Raw genomic sequence first — 20,466 nt, forward strand, 5'->3', positions numbered from 1 at the left:
CAGTGCTGGAGTCCCCCTCAGTGATACTGCACCACTCTGGAAAATATGCCTTCCGGTTCTTTCCCATCCCCCAGGGCAGCAGCAAATCCTTCTTGTCGCCTTGTTTTGGCCAAAGCAGCCAAAGATTTAAAAGTCTTTGGTTCATAGATGGCTAGATCCGCAAGTACTTTCCTGTTGAGCTCCACCTGGCACTGGGAAGAAAATCAGAGCCTGTGTCAGCATCAGAAATGTCTTTCAGTGAAAAGCGGCAAGACTGGGGTGCCCGGGTGACTCAGTGGGTGAAGCCTCTGCCTTCGGCTCAGGTCATGATCCCAGGGTCCTGGGATCGAGCCCCCGCATCCGGCTCGCTGCTCAGCAGGGAGCCTGCTTCCTCCTCTCTCTGCCTGCCTCTCTGCCTACTTGTGATCTCTGTCTGTCAAATAAATAAATAAATCTTAAAAAAGAAAAGAAAGAAAAGCAGCCAGACTGAATGCAGCCAAGAATCCTATGGTTTGAGTCAGCCAGAAGCATCTCCTCTGCTGAGCACCCACTCCAGGGCAGTCTCTGCCCTCCTGGGACACATGGGCTCTCAGGGGAGGTGGAGAGCCTGTGGCAAACGTATCCAAGCAGGATGCTGAAGGTAAATGTGGACAAGGGGAAGGCATCCTGCAGGAGGTGATGTCCCATGAGCAAGGATGCCGGCATCTGGTCCTGATGGACCCTAAGAACCTTGGTAGGGTCAACGATCGATCTCATCAGTCACCCCAACAGAACTAGGACTGCTGGCCTGGGGAAACCTTTAAGGCAGCTTCAAAGAGGAAATCACAACCCCCCTTGTAGAAACAACAAAATGAGACACAAGAGTAGGTGAGATGCCGGCAGAGAAGTGAAGAACAAAAGCGGGTATTCTCCATTCCCACAAGGGAGCGGCACCAGGTCATCTGTCGAGTAAAACATATGGGACTTCCAAAAACAGACAAATGTGAAAAGCAAAAGGTAGGATGATCCTGCGTGTGAACCGTAACTGTGCAGGGCGGGTTCCTGCTCTACCACCTGGGGCAAGGTCCACTCCCTTGAGCCTCGAGCTCATCGGTACAATGATGAAGTCATGCATGAGGATACTTGCAAAGTACCGAAGACAGGATGTGGCACAGGCCAGAAGCACAACACAACCCACTCCCCTTTTTAAGACAAAATTTAAATGTCAGAGGGATTAGGGTAAACACGATTCAACAACTGACCAAAATGTTGTGACACATGCTTCATCTCTCCTCTCCAAGACACTCCCCCTGCTGTCTGACTGAGTTTCAACTTCATATGCTACCTCCTCAGAAATCAAATTTCATTGCAAAACTTTGAAATTACACTTTAAAGGTCCAGCCAAGTTTTCTGCCACTTTTCTCTTGATGGGGAAACACAAGGGCTCAAGTCCTGGTATCGCTGCCCTATTTCCAATTCTGCTACCAGTGAGGCAAAGGCAAAGCAATCCCAATGGGTCCCTGACCCTGCCACAGCTCCACCTTGAGAACGTGCCAAGGAGCCCACACTCCACAGCCTGTTGTACTGGACCTTGTCAGCTGGATCACTTTCTGTAGATTCCAACATCTCAACGGGACCACATCCTCAACCGTACCTTAATTAAATTGACAATGAATGCTGGGTACTTCAGGCCATGTTCCTGGGAGGCAGCTGTAATTCGATTAATCCAGAGCTGAAATAAGAAAACATCGAGATGCTTAAGAACTAATTGTGCATTATGTCCACATCTCCCAGCAAAGGTTCTGAGTCACGTAAAAGTCAAACGCTTTTGGCAAAAGTAAATAGAACAGTCCGTGATTTCTCTTCCCACACACTAGCCTGCAGTACAGTTGGCAAAAGTTGATGCCCTTCATTCAAATGCCCACTTCCCTCTCAATAAGTAGGAAAATCACATGCCCTAAAGCATTTCTTAGACCCTGAGAATACAAAAGTGGGCAAAAGACTCTGACAGTCAGAGTTCAGTGCAGAAAGGATCCGTGTGGATGAACTACAAAGGCCACTGAGATCAGTGCGACCAGGTGAGGATGAAAACTGGAGGTGGAAGCTTTGCAGAGATGGAGGTGAACACGGTCTGGAGGGAAGAGCAGGACTGGAGGAGGGCAGGGCAGCATCATGAGAACCTTCCTGGCAAGGAGGAGGAGGCTCGGTTCCAGGCACAGCAACAGGCCCGGAAACTGCACAGAAATCAAGAATAACCTGGGAGGGGAAGTCAGAGTGACACGGAGGCTTCTGAATAGATCTGGTCTGTTAAACAAGGGGGTGCATGATGGGACGCCTGACTGGCTCAGCGGCTAGAGCCTGCAGCTCTGGAGGTTGTGCTTTCCCACCTCGCACCGTACAGACCACTTTAAAAAACACAAATAAGGCGTTGGATTCTTGTCATTATCTTCTCAATCTCAAGGCAGTACTCCAGTCCATTTTCTCCCTTCAGTGGTTCTAGACTTTGAGCACGCGGGAGAATTCGGTAGAAGTTTGTTAAAACAGATTTCTAGCCGCCGCCCACCCCCTCCCCGAGTTTCTGACTCAGTAGTGGGCCTGAGAAATGGGCTCTCCCATGAGGCCGCAGCTGTACTGGGACCCCAGCCCACCCTGAGGTCCTCTGCTCCCAACAGCAGCAGACGCATGTGTGCAGTTGGCCACGGCCCACAGGTCGCCCCACGCACTCGTGCACTGACCCCTGACTCGTGGTGGACGCAGGAAGCCGCACCAGGCTGACCTCCTGAGTGAAGAACAGAGCTGGGATGCGGAGGTCACTGCACGAGGCCACGGCGCACAGGGACGGTGTCCCACGCTGTGACCCTGGCCGACAGGTACTGAGGCATTTCTGACTTCAAAGGGTCAAAACTACGCGCCTGGGCGGCTCAGCGGGTGGTGACCCCGGGGGTCCTGGGATCGAGTCCCACAGCGAGCTCCCTGCTCAGCGGAGAGCCTGCCTCCCCCTCCCTCTCCCTGCCGCCCCCCCCCCCGTACTCTCTCGTCGAAAAGCGGGGTCAGAATTCTGCCCTCTTCCTCTCGGGGCCAGCCGGCATTTGCGGCGCGTCCCTGCCGAAGGCCGGCGCTTACAGACGAGCGCTCGGCATCGAGTCCGGCTGGGGTCGCAGCCGCCCCAGGGCCTCCCGCGGAGGGCAGGGCGGTGGAGGCAGGGGCCGGCGAGGAGCTGCCCCGCGGCCCAGGAGAGCCCGGCTAGCCCAGCCTCCGTCCGCGGAGCCGCAGAGCTGGCGGCGGCTGCGGACGTGAAGCCACAGGGAGGACCCGGGACCCGAGGGCGGGCGCAGACGGAGACGCCGCCCCGAGATGGGGGCCGCAGCGGTCGGGACCCGGGGGCGGCCGTCCGCGCCGGCCGTCCGCGCCTGCCGTCCGCGCCTACCGTCCGCATGCTCCTCTTCCTCAGTCTCCGCGCTTTCGTGCATTTCACAAACGCTCTGGTCACCGCTCGCACCGCCAGGCGGTAGCACCGGCTCTTCCTTCCGCGGAAGTGCTGGGTCGAGAACGGGAAAGGAGGGTGGTCAGCGGGCTCCGCGCCCCGTCTGCGGGCTCCGGGCCGCGGGAAGACGCGCGGGGACGCGGGGCGTGCGCGGCCCACTCACCCGCGCGTGCCGCAGCACCTCCTGGACCCGCCAGTAGCGGTCAGTGAGCCGGCTCCGCAGCCACAGCGGCGCGCTGAGGAACACCATGGCGCCCGCGGGCCGGCGGCTCTGCCCAGCCGCGCATGCGCCGCGCCGCCCCGCCTCCAGCGGAAGCGGCGGCGACGCCCGAGTGCATCCGGGTCAGCGGCCCGGCGGGGACTTCCGGGGTGAAGGGCGTTCCGGGGCGGGGTTCCTTGCGCCGCTCGTCCGAGGTTTGGGGGCTCGGCGGGCTGCTCCTGCGGGGAGAGAGAGTAGGGGCTCGGCGGGCTGCTCCAGTCTGGAGAGAGTAGCCGGTCCGGAGCGGTGGGTGCGGTGAGGAAGGTGGACGCTCACGGTCCCGCGCGTCCGGGACGCGCAGAGTGGGCGGGTCCGCCGACGGAAGCCGGCCGGAGGCGGGGGCCGCTGGGCGGGGCGCGCGGGGGGCGCGGGCGGGGGGCGCGGGCGGGGCGCGGGGTCCGCGGGCGGGGGGCGCGGGGTCCGCGGGCGGGGGGGTCCGCGGGCGGGGCGCGCGGGGTCCCGGCCGGGCAGGAAGGCTCTGCGGCGGTGCCGACGCTGCCTGCGCGCGCGAAGCCGAACACCCTGGAAATGGTCGGGACGCGTGCTCGCGCCCGCAGCACTTAGCCTAAAGCGGAGTCCGCGGACGGTCAGTTTTGTGTTCACCACCTTACCGCTGTGTTACCGGTAAAATGAAAAATAACGAAGTCGGGGGCCGAATGGGAGGGGGCAACTTCTTTGTAACCTTTTAAATGACAGAGAAGTTGCAAGACTACGTCATGGAACTCCCCATGCGCTTTACCCAAAAGCACCAACGGTCTACATTTTTTAAACATTGTTTTTTAAAGATTATATTTCTTTATTTGACAAGGAGGGCACAGGCTGGGGGAGCTGCAGGCAGAGGGAGAAGCAGGCTCTCCGCTGAGCAGAGAGCCCGATGCGGGTCTCCATCCCAGGACCCTCAGGTCATGACCTGAGTCAAAGGCAGAGGCTTAACCCACTGAGCCACCCAGGCTCCCCCAATCCTCATTTTTTTTTTCTTGATCCCAGCATTCTTGAAGAGTGCAGGTGAGTTATTTTGTAGGATGTCTGAATTTGAATCTGATGTTTCCTCATTAGAGTCTGGTCGGACGTTTTTGGCAGAATACTACGGAAATTATACTGTGTTTTTGTCTGTGCATAGTATCCAGCCGGATGGCAGCCTGTCCCAACTTGGGTGCTGTCAGCTTTGACCACTTGGCTCAAGGTTTTGTTTACCACGCTTCTCCACCTTTTTTATGCTTGTAAGTAGTAAGTATCTTGTAGAGAAATACTTTGTAACTCATTAAGGGTTTCCTGTAGGCAGACCCAGAGATGGAGGTAGGAGTGCAGAGGTGTCGTGTTGAGAGGGAGGAAGCAGGAGCACCAGGGTGGCTCAGTCTGCTGAGCATCTGCCTTCAGCTCAGGTGGTGATCTCTGGGTCCAGGGATGGAGCTCATCAGGGAGATTGCTTCTCCCTCTTCCTCTGCCCCTCCCCCTGCTTGTGGTCTAGATGCTCTTAGTGTCAAGTAAATAAAATCTTTAAAAAAAGAGAGAGAGAGAGGAATCCAGATCAGACAGGGAGGGCCTCAGATAGGATGCAGGTCAGGCAACATGTCAACTCACACAGTAGTTGTGAGCAAACATGGCTATTAGGGATGCCTTGTGTTGGGCGGAAATGGGAGACCCCAGTAACTTTGCATGCTCAGCCTGTGTCAGGGGCCACCAGGAGAAGTATACAGTCCACTGAAAGGTGCTGTGGTGGACGTGAGCCCAAATGAGGAGCGCAGTCTGGAACGGGTGAGCAGCACCCCTCCAGGGCCACCACACTTTGAGACCACATACATATCCTATTACTTGGCAAATCTGCATTCATTCATTGATTTTCTAACCTCATCATTCTTCCCATACTTCCTGGCATTCTACCTGAAGAAGAGCTTTCTCTTCTAGCTTTCCCCACATCGGGCTCTCTGCTCAGCGGGGAGCCTGCTTCCTCCTCTCTCTCTCTGCCTGCCTCTCTGCCTACTTGTAATCTCTGTCTGTCAAATAAATAAATAAAATCTTTAAAAAAAAAAAAAGTCCACTTGAGTACACTAAGAGTTTGAAATACAGTGGCTAAAATCGTAGCTGTCTCTTTTATTAAAGATTTTTTATTTATTTGAGAGAGAGGTCACAGCGGGGGTGGGGGCGGTTAGGGGGACAAGTAGGCTTCCCACTGAGCAGGGACTCGGATGTGGAGCTCCATCCCAGGACCCTGGGATCATGACCTGAGCCCAAGGCAGAGGCTTCACCGACTGAACCACCCAGGTGTCCCTCTCTTTGGCTGGGCTGTGAAAGTCTCTCACTGGCTAAATTATGGCTGTCTCTCATGGTCTAGGTTGCGACAGTCTCTCATTGGCTGGGCTGTTGCTGGGCAGACGAGGAAAGCCTCTCCTCCTCCTGCTGGGGGTAGTGGAAGTAACTAACACCCACTTGCAGAGTCCCTCTTCTGGTTGGGTCAGCAGTTGATGAGTGGTGGGGCCGGAGGGCGCCCTCTGCCCTGAGCCTCCCGGCTACATTAGAGTGAGGCTTTCTGTTACTAATTTTCTTTCTTTTTTTTTTTTAAAGATTTTATTTATTTGACAGACCAATGACAAGTAGGCAGAGAGGCAGGCAGAGAGAGAGGAGGAAGCAGAGAGCCAGCAGAGAGCCTGATGCAGGGCTCGATCCCAGGACCCTGGGATCATGACCTGAGCTGAAGGCAGAGGCTTTAACCCACCCAGGCACCCCTCTGTTACTAATTTTCACAGGAGGCACATGGAAATCCCACAGTAGGAGGAGCATGTGAGCTGGGTGAGGTCACTAGGGCATCTGAGCAATACAATATCCCACATTTGGTTTTTGCTTTCATGAAAGGAGTCAGGGGGACATTTGGAGCGGGAGAGTAGCACCACCAACTTTTTAAATGAGCTGCTAGCTGCTGTTTAGGGAAGACTGTGGGGTGGCCAGGGCTTAGGCAGGGAGACCAGTTGGGCTGGGAGCTGGCTGGGCTGTGGCAACATTGTGTCCCACGTGAAGCCTATGGTGGTGTAGGCCTTAGCGGACCCAGTGGAGGCAGTGAGAGGCACTTGGGTGCTGGTTGTGCCTTGAAGGTAGAGCCCATGGGCTGTGCTGCCAGCTCGGTGTAGGGCCATCCTGCACCTCCGGAGACCATTCTCAGGGAGGATCCCAGAGATGTCATTCCAGCCCTCCCTTTTCCGTCTTGTCGTCTCCTGTGGGGCTGCTCTCCCCATGGAGTAAAAGGTCTATCGCCGACATCCCCAACTCGGGCCTGGGTCTCACCGGGAGTCACTGCTGTCCCCTCATACCTTGCCTCCCACGCCCAGCCCGTCATCAAGTCCAAGGGACTCTGCCTACAGAATCAGCCTGATTCTGCCTGCTTATCCCAACCCCTGCTGCTGAGGTGCCACCATCTTCCTGGCTTCCCTGGACCTCCTTCCTCAGGAGCAGGTGGCTGTGTGTTTGGCCAGTTCCAAGCAGATCAGACCATGTCACATTCACAGACTCCTTCAAGGCTTTCTGTTACCCTGGGTGTCAATCCAAGCATTTCCGTGGCCTGTGGGCCAAGGTGCTAATTTGGCACAACTCGTTTGGCTCCCTGCTCAGTGGGGAGCCTGCTTCTCCCTCTGTCTCTCTCTCTCTCTGTCTCTCATGAATAAATAAATACAATCTTTTAAAAAATATTTGGCAGAACTCACACTTTCGAAAAATGAGATCCATTCCGTAAAGCTGTTCTCAGAAAAACTATAGTTTTAAATTGCATATGATGATGATTTTCTATGAGGATCCGGAGGTGGGTCATCAAACAACCGATCATCTGTTTCAGCTGTGCCACAGCCACAGGAGTTTTAACTTAGAGAGATGGCTGAGTAATGACAGGGAGAGGCTGACATCATTGAGGAACATTCTTTACTACCTGCATTTCCTGCGAGGAGAGGCTGTGCCATGCAGAGAGGCACCAGTGTCCTCCGGAGCCAGAAGCAAGAAGGAGCAAAAAGCTTGGGCCAGAACCTCTGTTGGGGTCTTACAGGGAAGACCCGGCAAGGGAAACAGTTTGCCTTGGCTTGTCTGAGAATCCCAGTGGTCCTTGGTGCATAGTGCCTGTCCCTGTTGTCTGGTACCTGACCTTAGATAATTTAGGATGGAGGAGTATCACCTGGGTTTGTGCGAGGAAGACAGCGGTTCTGAGAGCGGGCCCTGGATCACAGGGGTGATGTGAACAACTGTGCCCATTAGTTCAGCCCTGTGATAAAGAGATGCCAATGGGGCACCTGGGGGGCTCAGTGGGTTGAGCAACTGCCTTGGCTGTCCTGATCCTGGATGTCTAGAATGGGGTCCCGCATCGGGCTCCCAGCTTGGCAGGGGGTCTGCTTCTCCCTCTAACCCTCTCCCCTCTTATGCTCTTTCTCTCTCAAGTAAATAAAATCTTTTTTTAAAATGGGTGGCTCAGTTGGCTAAGCAGCTGCCTTCGGCTCAGGTCATGATCCCAGCGTCCTGGGATCGAGTCCCACATCGGGCTCCTTTCTCGGCAGGGAGCCTGCTTCTCCCTCTGCCTCTGCCTGCCGTTCTGTCTGCCTGTGCTCGCTCGCTCTCCCTCTCTCTGACAAACAAGTAAAATCTTAAAAAAAAAAAAAAAAAAAAGGTGCCAACAGGCAAATACCAGATATAATGAACGAAACACAGAATGTCCCCGTGTCACAGCGAGAGCAGCTGAGGGTGACAACCCCATGGTGGACACGGGAAACTGTCAGGTGTCAGTCAAATCTGTTGCCACGACTCGGTCTCTGCTAAAGCAGTGTGTGGAGGAGGCTGCAGCTGCAGGGGAGACGATCCCAGGGGGCTGCGGAGCAGTCCCAGGTCCGTTAGTGGAGCTCAAGTCACTGCCCCCCTTCTCTTCTGGGAACCTCTCTGCTGTCCTCCCCTCAGGGAGGCAGGCAGCCTCGGTGCACAAGAGAGGAACTGGTGCACACTGAAGACCGTGGGAGCCAGAAGACTTCTGTCCAGCTCTGGGGCTCTGGGGCTCTGCGCCCCTCCCACTCCTCTCTGCATAGGGTGGGCAGTGCCTAGGGCAGGCCTCCTCAGACAGCAGGTCCTGGACCACTTCACCCCATCGTGTCCTCAGGGTGGGGCTAGCCCCTCGGCTCAGCAAAAGCTCTGCAGTGGGGCTGTGGCCATGCTCCATGGCCAGGTGAAGGGGGGTCTTGTGGAGCCATCCAGCAGCATTGACCTGCGCTCCCCTGTCTAGGAGGTGGCTGGCCACCTCTGCGTGGCCTCCCCGAGCAGCGTGGTGTAGAGGTGTGAGGCCCAGCGAGTCGCGAGCATCCACCTCTGCTCCCCAGGCTGCTAGCAGCTGGACAGCGGGCAGGTGTCCCCCGGCAGCAGCCCTGTGGAGTGCAGAGCGACTGTGCCTGTCCTTGAGGCTGGGGTCTGCCCCGTGGTCCAGCAGCACCTCCATGTCCTAGAAGAGGAGGGGCGGAGAGGGCAGATGCGGGCCCTGACCCCCCATCTCATCCGGCCTCCCCCACCAACGGCCGCTTTCTCAGTGCTGCTTCCCCGCTGGGTGGAACGGGGAAGAGCTGGGCCAGCACCTCCGCGGTCCCGGAGGGCTCCTCCTCCAGCCCCCTACAAAGTCCAAGACTAAGCAGCCGGCGGCCTCCCTCTGGCTGCCTGGGGGCCTGCTGGACTCCAGGACAGCCCTGGTGCTCGCTCCGTGTTTGTTGCTGCCAGTCACCAGGAGGAAGTCCGAATGCCGGGCCAGGCATCCTCACTCGGCCTCCCAAGAGAGGTTACAAAGGGCGAGGCCGCTCTCGGACCTCCCACAGCCGCCCGCCCGCCCTCCCGCCCCGCTCCGCCTGGCCGAGGAGCCCGCCCGCCCGCGCCCTCCCCGCAGCCAGGCCGAGCCGTACCTGCCTGCGGCCCAGGCTCGCCGCTACGCCGAGCGCCGCGGTCCCCACGCCGTCCCGGGCGTCCACCCGTGCCCCGCGCGCCAGGAGGAGGCGGAGCGCAGCCGTGCGCCCGGCCGCGGCCGCCACGGTCAGGGCCCCGTCCAGGCCCGCGCCCTCCGCCGCCAGCAGCTCCAGCACCGGCAGCCGGCCGCCCGCCGCCGCCCAGTGCGCCGCCGTCCAGCCGCGCGCGTCCGCCGCCGCGGGGCCCGGTCCCGACGCGTCCAGCAGGCGCCCCGCCAGCAGCGTGCGGCCCAGCGCCGCGGCCCAGTGCAGCGGCGTGAGGCCGGCCCCCGAGCGCGCCGCTGCGGGGGCCCCGCGCCGCAGAAGGAGCTCGGCCACCCGCGAGTGCCCGTGCCAGGCGGCCTCGTGGAGAGGTGTGCGCCCCGCTCGGTCGGCAGCTGCCACCGCCGCCCCGCGCCGCAGCAGGAGATGCACCAGGGGCACGTGGCCGCGCAGCACGGCCAGGTGGAGCGGGGTCCTGCCCGTGTGGTCCCTGTGGGCAGACAGGAGGGCACGCAGGGGGGCAGAGGCGCAGGTGGAAGGGCCCTTGCCGCCCTGCCCAGAGAAGGGACCCCTGCCAACTCTGCCCCGGGGCTCACCTCTCCTCCACACTGGCCCCTTGACGCAGTAGCTTTGTTGCCAGGCCCAGATGACCCCACCACACGGCTTGCAGCAGGCGCCCCCTGGCTTGCTGGGCACTGGGACCTTCTGTCCCAGCTCCCAGGGCCTCCTCGGAGCCCAGCTCCACCCACCGAAGTTCCTGCGCAGCCCCTGCCTCTGTCACGTCTTGCTCCCCTGGCTGGGAGCTCCTGGAGTCCATCTGTGAAGAACAGGAATCCCTCATGGTTACTGGAGGCCACTGGCCATCCCCAGCCCATGTGTCCCCAGCCCAATATGAACCCCCCGCCCCCCATCGTCTCCCCAGGGAACCAGATTACCACTTAGCCTTCTGAAGGGCTTAACTCCCCATTTCCCCTAGAGGGGGTCCACCCTGGGCTCTGTCCCCCAGTTGGGGTTCCCAGGCAAGCCACGGCACCGTAGCCCTCTCGTGACACACCTGAAAGTGTGGAGGTGGACTGCCTGCTTCCAGAAGCTGGGAGGCTGGGACTGCAGCTGTAGGTGGGGATACACTGTGGTCTCCTGGGCCCGGTTACTGGTCGCTTCTCTGCACTGTTTACTCAGCACCTTAAGGAGACACACCCTGGGGGCTGGCAGCAGCCCCTGCCCCAGCACCTTTCCTCCCCTGCCAACCGCCAGGGCTCTTGGTTGGGCCTCCCTCCTGGGAGACAAAGGCCAGGCAGGCCGAAACAGGCCCACAGCCTTTGCTGTGCCAGGACTTGCCCCAGAGAGGCACCCACGTGCCTCCCTCGGGCCCTGCTCCTCCCCCCACTCCTGTCTCTGCGGGCTAAGCCCACCTCTGCGGCTACAGCTTGGCTTCTCTCCTGATTCCAGGCTGGGGAAAGGAACAGGGTAAATGGGGCCCCTCCCCCCACACAGAGGCCACGCCAGGATAGAAGACTGACCAGGGACGCCAAGCAGCTGGGATGACACTGTGGGGAGTAGGAAGCCCCTTGAGGGCAGGTTGAGGCAACTCAGCAGAGGCTGTGAAAGGGGCAGAGCCCTGCCTGGACACTAGAAGGAGGGAGTCAGACAAAGGAGTTTTAGGAGAGTCAAGTCCAGAGGATGAGAAGTGGCGCTTCAGGAGAGGGCCTGTGTAAGGCCTCCAGGACTGGTCACCTCAATGTGGGGGCCCTGACTCGGAGAGTACCTTATCATCCCCAGTCCCCGGGGTAGGCCACCTGTCCAGACCCCAGACAGGAGCGGGCGGTATAGCCCAGCTGCCTCTTATGACTGTCCACTGGGAGGCAACATGGCTTGGGGCAGGGGTCGTGTCTTTCCCCGCCCCCTGAGTCCCCAGCTGCTGTACACACTCCCAGGAATGAGGTGTCCTCAAGGCCCTGCCTTGCCACACCCCAGGCCCCAGCTCCTGCTCTAGAACAGCAGCAGAATACTGACATTCCACCACCCCACCCCCACCCCAGAGCAGCCTCCCCAGGTACCAGATCCAAAGGGTGGATCTCTGCCAAGGGGCTGAGTGGCCCCATCCCCCCCCCCAACTCACATGGACTCTATCCTGTGAGCCTCAGTCACTCTGTTCAAATGTCGCCTCCCCGGGGTGCCTGGGTGGCTAAGTCAGCTGGGCGCCCGCCTTTGGCTCAGGTCATAGTTTACCACCTAAGCAGCAAAACCAAGAGATCAAAGCTGTCTGTTCCCTGCTTCCCTTGGCAAATGGCGGGGTGAGGGGGTCAGCAGGAGAGGTGGGGGGGACAGGGCAGCTCTTGCCAAAAAGCTACGTCCATGTTTCGCTGACCCCTGGCAGGCCTGGTGGAAAAATCTCACACCCTGCTAAGAGCCAGGGAAGCCTAGAACCTGCCCTTCCTGAAGGCGGACATCCGTGGGAGCCGGCTGCATGGCTGGTCCTCCCGCCGTCTGCCCCAGCCCAGAGCCCTGCCGTTCACTCCGGTATGGATTCACGCAGGCCTGCCGGGAACCCCGCACAGAGCTGTTCCTTACGAAGCAGAGGCCCACGTTGGCCTCCTTTACCACTGGGTCCACAGAGCCTAGAGCCGTCCCGGCACACTGAGGGAGCTCGGCGAGTGTTTGCTCCGTGAGTGAACGAATGCAAGAGGGACATGAGCAGAGGCGGGAGCTTATGGGAAGCAGACAGGTGGCCGCCCCACCCGAACCCTGCGTCTGAACGTTATCATTCGCACCGTTTTCTACCCTAAATTATTTGTATCTGAATAAGCAAACAGCTAGTATAAGATCTGGATACGTGTGCACTTGGGAAAATAATTCAGTTGCGCGCGCGTGTGTGTTGGGCAACAGGGCTTGGCATGGGCTGCAGGGAGCCTCCGCTCACCTCCTCACCGAGGCCTGCCTTAGGCTTGCACGCCTTCGCCCCGCCGTGCATGACCGCTGCCATCCGCCATCCACATGTGTCTGCAGGGAATTCACGTGCTGGAAAGTGTCAGAGGAAAAGTTGGATAGCAATGGAGCCCATGGTGGGGAAGGCATGAGAGGGAGCCATTATCTGATGCCCTCCAGCTTGTGCATTCAGCTCGCACGCAGGCAAGCGGCTCCCAGTGTCAGCTAGTTAGGTGAGCGCTGTTTAAATTGGCCGTGTTATGGGGCACCTGGGTGGCTCAGTGGGTTAAAGCCTCTGCCTTCAGCTCAGGTCATGATCTCAGGGTCCTGGGATCGAGCCCCGCATCAGGGTCTCTGCTCAGCAGGGAGCCTGCTTCCTGCTCTCTCTCTGTCTGCCTCTCTGCCTACTTGTGATCTTTGCCTGTCAAATAGATAAATCTTAAAATAAATAAATAAATAAATAAAATTCCACCTGCTACCTTGTCTGAGGAAAGCAGCTGCATTCTTGGGACTGACTGGGAAGCAAGGGCTTTTGGTGAATGCACTCAACATGACATCCATGCTTTCTCCAGCCTCCTACCTCCGGGTCCGGGGTCTGAGCTGCGGCCCACAGCCCACGTCCGTCTGTCCTGCCCACTTCTCCTGCTTCATGGGGCATTTTTGCAACTTGGGAGTTTTTTTCCGTAATATGGTCCTTGCCAACTTTTAGTAAAACCTAGGACCGACCTCTCTGACTTTGCCTCCATTTCAAAGATGTGCCTTTCCAGTTGGCTGAAAATTTTACAGACTTCTCACTTAGTCCTATACTATCTCTCTGATAAGATACAAAGCATGCTGCTTCACATGATGTAAGGGCCTATGGGACACCTGTGTGGCTCAGTCCTCGGTGTCTGCTTCCACCTTCAGGTCATGATCCTGGGGTCTTGTTAAAGAGCTGGTTTTCCTGCCCAGCAGGCAAGCCTGTTTCTCCCCCCTACCAACTCTGCTTCTGTTGCCCTCTTGTCAAATAAAATCTTTTTTTTTTTTATATTTTATTTATTTACTTGACAGGCAGATCACAAGTAGGCAAAGAGGCAGGCCGGGGGAGGGGGGAAGCAGGCTCCCCACTGAGCAGAGATCCCGATGTGGGGCTCGATCCCAGCACTCTGGGATCATAACCTGAGCCGAAGGCAGAGGCCTTAACCCACTGAGCCACCCAGGTGCCCCGTCAAATAAAATCTTAAACAAAACAAAATAAAATAAAATAAAATGCTGCGTGCTATGTAAGAAAAGCCTAATGTCTGTTGGGGTTAAGAGCATTTCAGTGATATTTGGGGAAATAAGTTGGGGTTTACGGAAGGTCAGGGAAGGCTTTCTCACCTGTTGAAATAATGGAATGCACACTCTGTCTTCAGGACGGATGAGACTCTAACACAAAGGATGCTTGTATTTGTAGCCTCTGTTATTGAGCACCTACTGTATGCTGGGTCCTCCACTAAGTGGTCCTCGTGCATTGCTCCCGTGGCCTCTCAGCAGGCACCACCCAGTGTTGCCCCTGTTTTACTGAGGCTGAGGAAGGCCAGGCTTGGGATGAGAGCACCAGCAGGGACGAAGGCTGGGAAGTGCAGTGTGTGGCCACCTCAGTACAGCAGCCACTGATGGGGCCCTTGTCAGAGTCACAACCTATGAAATGAAGTCGTTGTGTGGGGGAGCTGGAAGCAGGGAGAGGGCGGGCCCGGGAGGGAGGAGGGCCCCAGGGCCAGGACAGCTGTGCAATCCCTGACCAGAACACACAGGAGCTGGCTGGGGACACTAGCCAGGGCTGGAGCTGCAGTTGCCTGGCAGAGAGAGTCCCAGCCTGGCAGCAGGGGAAACTGAGGCAGTGGTGTGGCCCTGGATACTGATGTTCAGAGCTGGGCCTACCTGGGCCAGGGCGCTGTCCTCCATCTGGGTCCACCATGGTTGCTGGGCTCTGGGTGGGAGTCTGACCTGGGGACCCAGGTCCTGCTGTCTGACTACTGCTGGGAACCCACCAGGCCTGCTGCCTGGGAAAGCATGAGTGAACAGGAGAAGGAGACGGAGGAGGATGAGGGAGGGGGCACTTCTGACACGGCACCCATGCTGCCAGGAAGACTTCCCGACTGCCAGGCCTCAGCCCTGATGTCCCCAGGATGGGTAGGCCTGGCTGTCCACGGCTTGGGGACCCTGTTGCTGCCTGGCCAGGCCCTGGCGGGGCTCCTGCTGCAGCTGCTGCTGCCTTCGACAGCGTTCCTGCTCGTGCTGCTGCCCTCGGCTGCCATCGTGTACCTGGGATTCCTGTGCCACTCGAGGGTGAGCTAGGCCCTCCATGGGCAGGGTGGAGGCTGGCTGGGGCCCTTGGGACTGGGGGTGGGGGTTGTCCTGCAGACCTGCAGGGCCCTGGGCTGTAGGTAAATCTCGCCCTTTCAGCATGGCCCCCTTGTCCCAGAGACACATGTGCCCCTCCCTGGAAAGCCCCTTTTTCTGCCAGGCACCACCCCCCCCACAGCCACAGAAAAAGGGCTTTTGTCTGTCACTGGAGCGGACAGCTCCCTCCCCTTGAGAGGCCCCTAGCCTTGTACCAAGGGCCACCAGGGCCTGGACAGCTGGGCATGGTGGGAAGAGGAGGGGGGTTCCAGAAAGAGAAGATGAAGATATGGCCAAAGCTCTCCAGGGCATCGCCCCTACCCGTCCCCACAGCTACTAGGAGACCTTTCCTGCCCTGGGCTGGATTTCCCCGTGTGGAATGGGCTATGGCTCGGTCTAAGGAAGGGGCATGCATGTAGGTAGCCATGCCATGGGTCCTTCTTCCTTAGGCATGGGGGGGGGTGGCAGGGGGATGAAGACGGGGCCGCGGGAGAGACGGTGGCGCCTTCTGGGAAGAGACACCGGGAGGAGCTCGAGGTCCGATGCCCACGTGGGGGAGGGCCCCGGGAAAGCAGAGACGGGAGGAAAGCCGCGATGAGACAACCGGGGAACAAGTTTCTGAGCCTCCCCTCAAGGGACTCCTAATCGGGGCATTTGCCGCTTGGGCCCCGGATCTCCGGTTCATGACTCAGAAATGCCTGGCCCCAGGCGGCCCCAGCCACCCCCCTCCGCCAGGCCTCAGACCCGCGCCCAGGCCCCAGCCCTCGGGTCCGCACTGACCGCCCCCGCCGCCTGGTCCGCCTTCTCCCGCCCCCGGTCCCTTACCAGGCCCCGCTCCCGGGCCGCATCCCCGCCCCGTCCGTCCTCCGGGCCCCGCCCCCGTCCGTCCTCCGGGCCCCGCCCCCAGGCCTCTGCGGGGCCACGGGCTGCCCTGCCGCTCCCCGCCCCGCCCGACCGCTCGCCTCGCCCGCAGGTTCACCCGGCTCCCCGCCCCGCGTGCCGCGCGCTCCTCTCGGACAGGGGCTCCGCGGCGCTCATCGTCCTCGGCTTCCTCTCGCTGCCTCCGCTGCTCGTGCTTGCCTCGGCCGCCCGCGCCCGCCTGGCCCGGCGCCTCCGCGCGCTGCTGCCGCCCGCAGCCTGGAGCCCTGGAGCCCGCCGCCGCGCTGGGTGCCGCGACCGTGGGCGAGGGGGACGCCACCCCGACGGCGACGAGCCGCTCTGCGCCTGGGTGTGAGCCCCGGAGGCCTCTCCAGGGCCGAGACTCCCGAGTCCGGGAAGGGCTCCCCGGCCTCCGCCCCGCCCCGTGAGAGAGCCCCCGGGCCTGCGGTCTTGGGGCGTGCGTCCCGGTGCCCGCCTGGAGACCCGCGGGGCTCCGTGCGCAGCGCGTGGGGCGGCCGCGAGGTGGCGCCAGACACGCCGGAGCCGAGGCCGGGCTTCCGACGGCCGCCCCGCCCCGCCCCGCGCCGCCCCGCGCCGCCCCGCGCCGCTCCGCGCCGCCCCGCGCCGCCCTGCCGGCCGCTGCGCCGTGGAAACGCCCGCGGCCCTGTGTCCAGGCGGGCCTCCCGCTCGCTCGCTGTTTCCGATCCCCGGACTCTCCTGCGCTCTGGCCAGTTTCTTCGTCTCCTTCCAAGTTTCCTTAGTTGCTGGGTGAAGTCTAATCTGCCAATTAGCCTGGTCACTTAATTTCGTTCTTTGATTAGCGTATCTAGAGGTTAGACTTGTTTCTTGTTCAAATCTCGTCATTTGTGACGGTCTCTTCACGCTCGTTCAACTTTTAGGTTCCAGTTTTGCTTCCAGATTCCACGTGGGAGCAGTTCCCACATGGTTACTTTGTAACACCTGACGGCCACAATGTCTTACTCTCTCGGGGCGGGGGGTCCGAATCCGTTATTTGTCGTTTCCGATGAGGCTCACTGATGGTGTATTGTTTCTTTGAGCGGTGGCTCCTTTCCCCTGTCCGCCGCACCCGTGAACATCCTGGGGACGTGTCGCTCCGGGAAGGAGTCCCTCTGCGAGGCGGCTCTACCTGGGCCCTGCTCGGTCCTGTGCGGGCTTCGGTAATGGCAGGTGCGCGTCTCTATCCTTGGGTCGCGGGCCCCCTGCAATGCCACCTGTTTCCTTTCATCTTCCCGCGTTTGTTTGTTTATTTATGTATTCTTAGTGCTTTTAATTTGGGGGGAGCCTTGAAGATATTTACTTACTTATAAGCCCAGCAGTATATTAAAAATATATTTCTCGAGGCACTTGACTGGCTCAAGTCAGCAGCGCGTGTGACTCTTTGTGCATGTGTCTTTAGAGCTTGTGACTCTTGGTCTCAGAGTTGTGAGTTCATGCCCCACGTTGGATGTACAGTTTTTTTTTTTATAAAGGCATTTTTATTTATTTGTTTAAAGATTTCATTTATTTGAGAGAAAGAGAGAGCAAGAGAGCACAAGCCGGAGGGAGGAGCCCGCTTCCCGCTTGCAGAGAGCAGCCTGATGCCCCCCATCCCAGGACCTGAGCCAAAGGCAGATACTTAACCGACTGAGCCACCCAGGCGCCCCCAGATGACTTAAAAACAAACAAACAAACAAACAAACAAACCAAAAATGTGTTTCTCGTAATTTGTCCAGAATCTAGGGGTAGCTGAAAGGCCTCTTCAGGGATCTAGCATCCTCTGCAGCCGGCAAGGCTGTGTGTGTGAGCAACAGGGTGGGGACTTTAAATGTGCTTGAAGATCAGGGCTCAGGGTTCAGGCTCATTCTGTGGCCTCGAGCAGAGCGCGGTGTGTGGCAGCTCAGATCCCACAGGAGTTCTTGGGGTTTTCCAATTGTATGCACCCAGTCAGACAGGAGCCTGGCCCGCTGCCCAGCGCCCAAGACTAGCTTCCCCTGGTCTGAAGTCGCCTTCCTTCCCCTCCTGCCCGAGGCTGGGCAGGCTCTGGCCAGGCTTCGGAGATGAGGGCCCTCCTGAGGATCCTCCTGGCCCCAGTGTCATCAAAACAACAGCTGGGCCTGGTGGGGGGGAGGCCTTGGTGGGGAACTCAGCTGCCAGAGCCTCAAGGGTTCCTAAGGTGTGTCCCAACTTCCCAGGCCAGCCCCAGGGGCCCTGTGTGGCCTCCAGCTGACCCCAGGGATGTGTTGCCTCAGCCCCAGCTCTGCCCCCACCCACTCACAAAAGGAGCACCTGCGAGGGGGTGGGTGAGTGGGGAGTAACAGAAGAGGCCGAGTGGTCTGCTTTTAGAGGGTTGGTCGGGAAAGCCAAGGGCTGAGGCACTGGATTACTGCTGGGGCAGGCACAGATCTCTATTTTGGGCAACAAATGCTTTTTTCCCAGGTGCCTAGGCCCCTGACCTGTATGTGTACCTGGTCATGGGGGTCTCCACAGTCCGTGTGTGTGCGTGTGTGTGCGCGCGCTGCATGTTTGTGTAGATGTGCACGCATCCGTCTGTCTGCTTCCCGAACACCCCAGGCAGAGTCATCGTCCCAACCCCACGGATGGGGAGATGAGGCTCTGTCAGCTTCCCTGACCTGCCCCAGGTCATTTATTCATTCAGAGTGTTTCCTGCAGTGGGCGCTCAGGTGTCCCCCTCAGACCCTGGGGGCAGCTAGCTGAGCTCTGGGAGATGAGGCCAGTTCATTCCCTCTGAGGGCTGAGTGCCTCCCTCCTGCCCCCTGGGCCCCACCCTGACCTCTGTGGAGCCCCCCCAGCAAGGTGCTGGTGCTGGTCTGTCCCTCCCCAGTCTCTATTTACCAGTCCAAACTGGACTGGACTGTGCCTGGGGCTGGGACTGAGTTTGGTGATCAGCTCCCTGTGGCAGATGTTTCCAGCAGAGGGAACCAAAGCTGGGGTCCCGGGGCGCCTGGGTGGCTCAGTGAGTTAGGTCTCTGCCTTCGGTTCGGGTCATGATCTCAGGGTCCTGGGATGGAGCCCCGCATCGGGCTCTCTGCTCAGCAGGGAGCCTGCTTCCCCCCTCTCTCTGCCTGCCTCTCTGCCTACTGGTGCTCTCTCTGTGTCAAATTAAAAAAAAAAAACAAAAAACAAAAAACCGGGGTCCCACCTCAGGAGGGGTGCACTAATTCAGGTCTCTACAGGCCAGAGACTCAGGAGTCTGGATGCCGGCCTTCCTCTCTGCCCTCTCCCACCCCCGCCCCGGGCCTCCCTACTGTCCTGACACACCGGTCAGCTGCCTCCCTAGGGTCTCGGCACTTCCTGCAGCTCGTGCCCACCGGTCTGACATGGCCCCACCCTTGTCAGGAAAAAGAAGTAGACATGCATCCTGCTTGTCCCCCATCCAGCTTGGCAGCCCTTGGAGCCCAGGTCTGTGTGTCCCCAGAGCAGAATATGGCATTGGCTGGCCCTTGCAGAGACCTGATGGGATGAAGGCAGGCAGGGTGGTAGCCGCCCCTCGCCCAGGCTGCCCGCTCTGCTGTTGCCAGCTCTGGGACCACAGAGGGCAGGCCTGGGCTCCTGGGCCATGAGAGGACAGACCTCCAGACCCTTGGATGCTGGCATGTTCCTGACCATAAACAGGCAGGTGGAGTCCAGAGGATGTGTGGGTGTGGCAGCTGGGCAGGGGGCCGAAGGGACCTCTGGGCCCTGCTGCTCCGGCCTCCCTCCCTTTGCCCCCCTTCCTGTTGTGGGGTGGGTTCTGAGGGCCTCTGGCTTGCCCCACACCTGCCTCAGGACCACAGCAGCCCCTGTTCCTCTTTCAGTGCCCCCAGTGTGTGCGTATGTGAGGTACAAACATGTAAAAAACAGGCACGGGGAACCCCACTGGGTAGGGTGGGGACACACACTGCTCTGCCCCTCGGGCCCAGAGTGCCCTCGGGCTGGGGTCAGAGGCCCCGGGAGCTGCCCTTTTTCCTAGGGTCAACATGACCACAGTGAGCTGGGGACAAAGGGCCCTTCTTCTCTGCAGAGGCCTGGACTGTGTGGAGGAGGAGTGTTCCCGTGGACCCTGTGGGGGCAGGGCCTTCAGAGAGCCGCGTCCCCAGGGTTCCCAGAAGCCCTTCCACCTGCCTGTGGAGCAGCGGGTGGGGTTAGGGTGGGGTGGCCCGGCACCAAGAAGTGATGCTCTGGGGCTCTCAGCCGGGGAGGCGGGGGGGGGGGGAACGGGGGGGGGGGTGCAAGGCTGGGGCTGGGCGAGCCTAGGGGAGGGAGAGGGGGGGAGGGCGGGACCTGCCCCCTCCTGGCTGCTCTGTCCTTCCCAAAACCCCTGGCCTCCCAGCCTGCCTTTCTTCCGAGAGGAGGTTTCCGGATAATTATATTTGTGCTTCCTCTGGCATCTGCCTCAAGCCCAGCCCTGACCCCAACTATGACACTCCTGGCTGACCCCCACGCTCCCTGGGAACCCTCCCTCTGCCCGAGTCTCCCGTGGGGAAGTGCAGGGTGCTGGAATGAGACTTGCCTTGATGCAGCAGGAAAGCCTCAGGGCCTAGCAGGGGCTGGGACTAGAGCTGGCCACACTGCGGGGGGTGGCGGTGGGTGGGGGTGGGGGTGGGGGGCCCTCCCAGGGGTCAGGTGAGAGCTCAGCTCCCTGCGAGCAGCAGGGA

General features: G+C 59.5%; 2 protein-coding genes across 8 annotated transcripts; one reads left to right on the forward strand and one right to left on the reverse strand.

Moving 5' to 3' along the window:
• Positions 1-1,612: 1,612 nt before the first annotated feature.
• Positions 1,613-14,238, reverse strand: ANKRD65 (ankyrin repeat domain 65). 6 transcript variants are annotated; one of them, XM_045063521.1, is made up of 10 exons: positions 13,928-14,064; positions 12,564-12,661; positions 11,763-11,875; positions 11,164-11,272; positions 10,698-10,825; positions 10,240-10,460; positions 9,602-10,133; positions 3,606-3,880; positions 3,386-3,496; positions 1,613-1,690 (listed from the first exon to the last, which is right to left on the reverse strand). In XM_045063521.1, exons 6-9 carry the CDS (start codon positions 10,458-10,460, stop codon positions 3,445-3,447), a joined length of 1,080 nt encoding a protein of 359 aa, XP_044919456.1. In that variant the 5' UTR covers positions 10,698-10,825; positions 11,164-11,272; positions 11,763-11,875; positions 12,564-12,661; positions 13,928-14,064; the 3' UTR covers positions 1,613-1,690; positions 3,386-3,444. The 6 variants fall into 6 exon arrangements, with proteins under 6 accessions (XP_044919456.1, XP_044919452.1, XP_044919453.1 ...); XM_045063517.1 differs by lacking the exons at positions 1,613-1,690; positions 3,386-3,496; positions 3,606-3,880 and adding an exon at positions 8,339-9,153 and having other exon boundaries at positions 13,928-14,238; XM_045063518.1 differs by lacking the exons at positions 1,613-1,690; positions 3,386-3,496; positions 3,606-3,880; positions 11,164-11,272 and adding an exon at positions 8,339-9,153 and having other exon boundaries at positions 13,928-14,238.
• A 364-nt stretch (positions 14,239-14,602) lies between these two features.
• TMEM88B (transmembrane protein 88B) lies at positions 14,603-17,189 on the forward strand. Of its 2 annotated transcripts, XM_045063523.1 has the most exons (3): positions 14,609-14,722; positions 14,814-14,878; positions 15,906-17,189. In XM_045063523.1, exons 1-3 carry the CDS (start codon positions 14,719-14,721, stop codon positions 16,164-16,166), a joined length of 330 nt encoding a protein of 109 aa, XP_044919458.1. In that variant the 5' UTR covers positions 14,609-14,718; the 3' UTR covers positions 16,167-17,189. The 2 variants fall into 2 exon arrangements, with proteins under 2 accessions (XP_012905826.2, XP_044919458.1); XM_013050372.2 differs by having other exon boundaries at positions 14,603-14,878.
• Positions 17,190-20,466: the final 3,277 nt, after the last annotated feature.

The sequence above is a fragment of the Mustela putorius genome, unplaced genomic scaffold (assembly GCF_011764305.1).
Source record: "Mustela putorius furo isolate JIRA1106 unplaced genomic scaffold, ASM1176430v1.1 tig00003853_pilon_pilon_pilon, whole genome shotgun sequence".
NCBI lineage: Eukaryota > Metazoa > Chordata > Mammalia > Carnivora > Mustelidae > Mustela > Mustela putorius.

Coding starts and splice junctions, on each gene's coding strand:
- ANKRD65 (XM_045063516.1), bottom strand. CDS start 10,484: ATGAGGGATTCCTGTTCTTCACAGATGGACTCCAGGAGCTCCCAGCCA. Junction 10,134..10,239: donor GGGGCCAGTGTGGAGGAGAG/GTGAGCCCCGGG, acceptor GTCTGCCCACAG/GGACCACACGGGCAGGACCC. Junction 9,154..9,601: donor CGAGCCTGGGCCGCAGGCAG/GTACGGCTCGGC, acceptor CTCCTCTTCTAG/GACATGGAGGTGCTGCTGGA.
- TMEM88B (XM_013050372.2), top strand. CDS start 14,603: ATGAGTGAACAGGAGAAGGAGACGGAGGAGGATGAGGGAGGGGGCACT. Junction 14,879..15,905: donor GATTCCTGTGCCACTCGAGG/GTGAGCTAGGCC, acceptor CCTCGCCCGCAG/GTTCACCCGGCTCCCCGCCC.